This window comes from Orcinus orca, chromosome X, assembly GCF_937001465.1.
Source record: "Orcinus orca chromosome X, mOrcOrc1.1, whole genome shotgun sequence".
In the NCBI taxonomy this organism is placed as follows: domain Eukaryota; kingdom Metazoa; phylum Chordata; class Mammalia; order Artiodactyla; family Delphinidae; genus Orcinus; species Orcinus orca.
Window position 1 is genome coordinate 112,129,300 of NC_064580.1, and position 4,492 is coordinate 112,133,791.

The 4,492-nt window shown below is 51.5% G+C and overlaps 1 protein-coding gene across 1 annotated transcript; it reads right to left on the reverse strand.

The window, feature by feature from the left end:
- Nucleotides 1-1,484: 1,484 nt before the first annotated feature.
- On the reverse strand, nucleotides 1,485-2,681 carry LOC101280169 (eukaryotic translation initiation factor 3 subunit H-like). Its single transcript, XM_033407061.2, has one exon. The coding sequence runs from the start codon at nucleotides 2,674-2,676 to the stop codon at nucleotides 1,621-1,623; it is 1,056 nt and encodes a 351-aa protein (XP_033262952.1). The 5' UTR covers nucleotides 2,677-2,681; the 3' UTR covers nucleotides 1,485-1,620.
- Nucleotides 2,682-4,492: the final 1,811 nt, after the last annotated feature.

The following is a 4,492-nucleotide window of genomic DNA, read 5'->3' on the forward strand; positions in this document are numbered from 1 at the left end:
TGTCAACGCCACCAATCTGCCCCCAACCCACCCCATGACCACTGCCTGCAGTGCCACTTCTGTGCCTCTCCTGCCAATGTTCGCCCCAATGCTACTCCCCGAGGCTGTCAGGATGCCCTCTGCGGCTCTGGCCTGCTGGCTCCCACTTCGCTCTCAGGCCATCCTTGGCTTCTACTCTTCCAGAGGGTCCCACAGCAGGGCTGCCTGTGGCCCTGGTGCTAGAGCTCCTGGCATGCTGGTCGCTTTACATGCATTTTCTCTCATACACACGAGATGGGCTGTGATTGTGATTGGCACGGTGACTCAGGACATCTGTTTTCACCAAGTGGGAGAAAATGCAAGTTAGGTAGGTGCATTCTGATGAAGTCGGGCAGTCCTGGGTACCCAGAGTGGGCAGACCTAGGTTAGAAGGCAGGATGGCAAGCCTAAGATGGGATCAGGGTGCCAAAAAGGAGGCAGGAACAGCAGTGGCCCTGAAGAACAAATTCTCCAGTTTCAGAATTTGGCCTTTTGGCTGGCCTTGGAGACATGGGCTGCCTGCACCACCACGGCCAGACTCCAGTGAGCGACAGTTCATCGAAACAACGTTGACACAAGGACTCTTGGCCATCCACCCTTCCCGCACTGAATCACTCCTTTCCACATCAGGCCTGTTACCAACCTGGGTTCAAGTCCCCCAGAGTGATGAGTAAAGACATTGGTTTTGAGATAAGAGAGGAGCTGAGGGTGAAGGGAGGTGAGGTCATCATCGCCACCAGGGCCAAGACAGGGACCCTGGGGACAGAACCAGAGGGCTGAGTCCTGTGTGCAGCCTCCGAGACCATCCCAGGGCAGAGTCCAGCAGATAGGGGAGGGATGCCTGCTCTGGTTATTTTTTTCCAAGGTTGGCACACTTCAGCCCAGCTGATCTTTGATAAAACATTAACTGTCATTTCAGCAGTGTTGGATGCCGGGGCAGAAAGAACCAGGTACAGATGAGAATGGCTTGAGTTCTAGTTATGCATTTGATTTAACAAACTCACGCAGCCTTTACTCCTTGTGGCAAGCACGTTCTGAGAGCTTCACAAACATGAATGCATTTAACCCTCATCACATTCCTAAGAAGTTACTACAATTATTACCCATTTCACAGGTGAGGATATTGTGGGCTCAGAGAAGTGACATCATTTTGAAACTGTGCAACTCAGATCGGGACTTGAACCCATGGTCTTTTAACTGAGCTCACACACCTGGTCTCAGGTTCTTGATGTCTCATCACAGAAAGAATTCAGTGAGAGACAAAATGATAGGTAAGAAGTGGATTTATTTAGAGAGAAACACACTCCCCAGAAAGAGCGTGGGCCCTCTCAGAAGGCGAGAGGCCTTGAAATATGGCGTGGTTAGTTTTTACCGGCTGGGTAACTTCATAGACTAATGAGCGAGAGGATTATTCCAAGTATTTTGGGGAAGGGGCAGAGATTTCCAGGAACTGGGCTATCGCCCACTTTTTTTTTTTTTTTTTTTTTTTATTTTATTATTTGCTAGAAAGACTTTTCAATATGCAAGCGTGTTTCTTCCGAGAATTGCCCCAATGTGATCTCAAGAGTCCACGTTAACTCCTTTTCTGGAAACTTCCTTTTCTTAGCTGTTGTATTCTTGAAGAGCCTGGGCCATGAAGAGTTTGCCTAAGTTTTGAGCAGTGAACTCCTTGATGTTCTGGCAGTAAGTGTTAATCTGGCCTGCAATGAGCAGAGAATCCATCCTGGCAGGGGGCTGATGTGGTTTGAAGAGTTTGGACAGATCCTCCTCAGGGAGCGGGGGTTCTCCTCGACTCTGGCGCTGCATATTCTCCTGCTGGCGACGCTGCTGATACTGATGTTTCTGCTGCTGCTGTTTACTCGTGTTCCTCATGTATGTGTTATATTTAACTATATCTTGGCTCATTTCATCCACTCTGTCCATCAGCAACTGGAGGGTCTTCCCCAAATGACTGCTAGCAAGACTGAGCAATTCATGTTTATCTGCTACAGCTGACTTCTTCTCAAGCTCCCACATTAGGACGTTGATCAGATGTGAATTTTTAATTACAATCGGCACTTCTTCAAACATGTGCTCAAAGGTGATATTTCCCTTTTTCAATGCTTCGGGAGAAAAATCCTTCTCTTTACAAACTTCCATCAGTTTAGGAGTCAGTCTGTATGCCTTTAGTGAGAGAGACCCTTGGGCAGTTTTTATGGGATCGTAAATGAGAACGACAGATTCTTCAATGGCATGCTGGTAACTGAACTGAGAATCCAGAAGCGCCCGGGTGACGAACGAGCCGTAGTATGTGGACTGGTACCAGCCCACGTGGAGATGGTCGATGTTTACATGGCGAAGGCTCCGCATCATTTCCATCTGATATTGGACTTCATCAAAGCCAGCATCATCTTCAGTGTGCTGGGGGAAAGGAAAGCAGTTGGTAATTTCAAGCCGATCTTCGACAACAAGGCCCAAAAGCACTCCTTGAACCACCTCAGTTCCCTGTCCTTCTTCTTGGTAATGTTTGATAATCTTTAATACCACCAAGCCATCTATCTGCACTTGCTTCACGGCTGAATCTCCGGACCCCGCTTTGCCTTTGCCTTTCCCTGCAGCGCCAGCGGTGGAGCTGGAAGAGGTGGCAGCAGAGCCGGTGCCTTCCTTGCGGGACGCCATCTTTTCTATCGCCCACTTTTTGATCTTTGATGGTCAGCCTCGGAACTGTCATGGCACCTGTGGGTGTGTCACTTCGCTTATGCTAATGTATAACAATGAGCTTATAATGAGGCTCAAGGTCCATCTTGAACCTAGCTGGCTCTAACCAGTTTTTGTCATGTCCTATGGCTATGTCATTCTTTTAAAGGTTGTGTCCTGCCCCCTTCCCTCCTGTTTCAATGTGCCCAAGACTGTGAGTTTAGTGGGTGACGGAGCTGGGATTGAAGCCCTGGCAGTCTGGCTCCCAGGTCACTGGTCAAGGCAGGGCTGTTTGTCCTAGAAGGCTGTCTTCCGGGTCCCTCCCCTGCGTGACCCCATCAAGTCTACCTGCTTGCGGTTGCGGATGGCTAATACAGTGCACAGGGGAGGGAAAGGCCTTTGAGGGAACATTTCCCCAGTCCTTTGGTCTCTGGGCATAACTTCATCCCCAGTCCTGGGCTGTCCTCTGAGGCTCTGGGCTCTGCCTCTACTTTTATTCCTGGAGGTGGAGCTCCCTGAACCTCCTCGCTCATTTAGACACCCTTCCTTCAGGGAGTCCCACGAAGGCCCCCCTTCCCTCTTCAAAATGATCTATTTTATGATCCTTGGATGGATTACTTGAAAGCTGCCTTAAACTTGCTATGGATGTAACCCGAGTGTAAATACGTTAAAAATAAGATCAAAAGGAATGGGTGGTTTGCCTCTGGGGCCCTCCAGGCTAGGTGGAGCGCCTGTCCATTGGGTCTGTTTGTCTCTGGGAAGTATTCCTTTCTGGTCTAGGGGTGTAGATGGCTCTGACTGGGGGCTGCTTTGGCGCTGGTGCAGTGAGCTGCCCTCTGATGTAGTGGGTGGACACAGGGCCGGCCTCAGTTTGCCCACTTCCCCCAGAGGGAGTCATGCCCTTTGGGAGTGACCCACACCACAGGGGGACAAAGGCCTCTTCTAGAAGCTATGGTAGAAAGGGCATGTCCAGTTAACCAAATTTGTCTTCTGGGAGCCCCCAAACCTCCTTTCTGGGTCTTCTTCCCTCTTCAATGTCATCCCCCGATCCCTCCAGATGGGCCTTTGGGCTTTCATTCCCTCAGGTGTGTATGGCACTAACAGCTGCATGGACTCCACCATCCCCACCATCCCAAGAGAAGGGCAGTCTTGCCCTCTGCCAGTGACTGCCGCCACTTTTACAGAAGGGACTCTCCTGAGGGGACCCAGCCCTCAGTTCAGGAAAGTCAGTCTCCGGCTGTAATTAACTTCTCCGAGGGGTGCAGTGGGGCTTCACAGGCACTGGGCAGAGAGGACACTGGCTTTTTCTGAGTCAGGCCAGCTCAGAAGAGGCGGAAGGATAAACATCCATCTCAAAGCAAAAGTGAGGCTGTAGCCAGAGCCTGGGGTGAGGCAGCTAATAGGAAACAGCTTGCTGGAGGGAGGGGGACAGAATTCGGGAATGGCCGAGGCTGGCTGCTGGAGAGGGGGCTGGGAGAAGCAGGCTGATTGAGACCAGCTGCTCCTCCTCTGTCTCAGAGATCTTTGGACTCTGCCCGGGGCAGGCTCACACCCTATTCTGGGTGACAGGGAGCCAGCAGATGTTGCCTGGGGCAGTCGAGCCTTCTCCACCCAGCCTGACTCCTCGAACCCTCAGAAACCAAAGACCAGAAGACTCTCCATCCACCAGCTGGACACCTCCTCCCCATTGCCAGCCCCCCCCCCCCCCCCCCGGCTGCTCCTGCCCCGGAAAGGCCTGGAGGAAGAGGCCAAGGAAACAGCCCTGCCCACTCTCCCTTGACCCTCCATCCACCCAGCA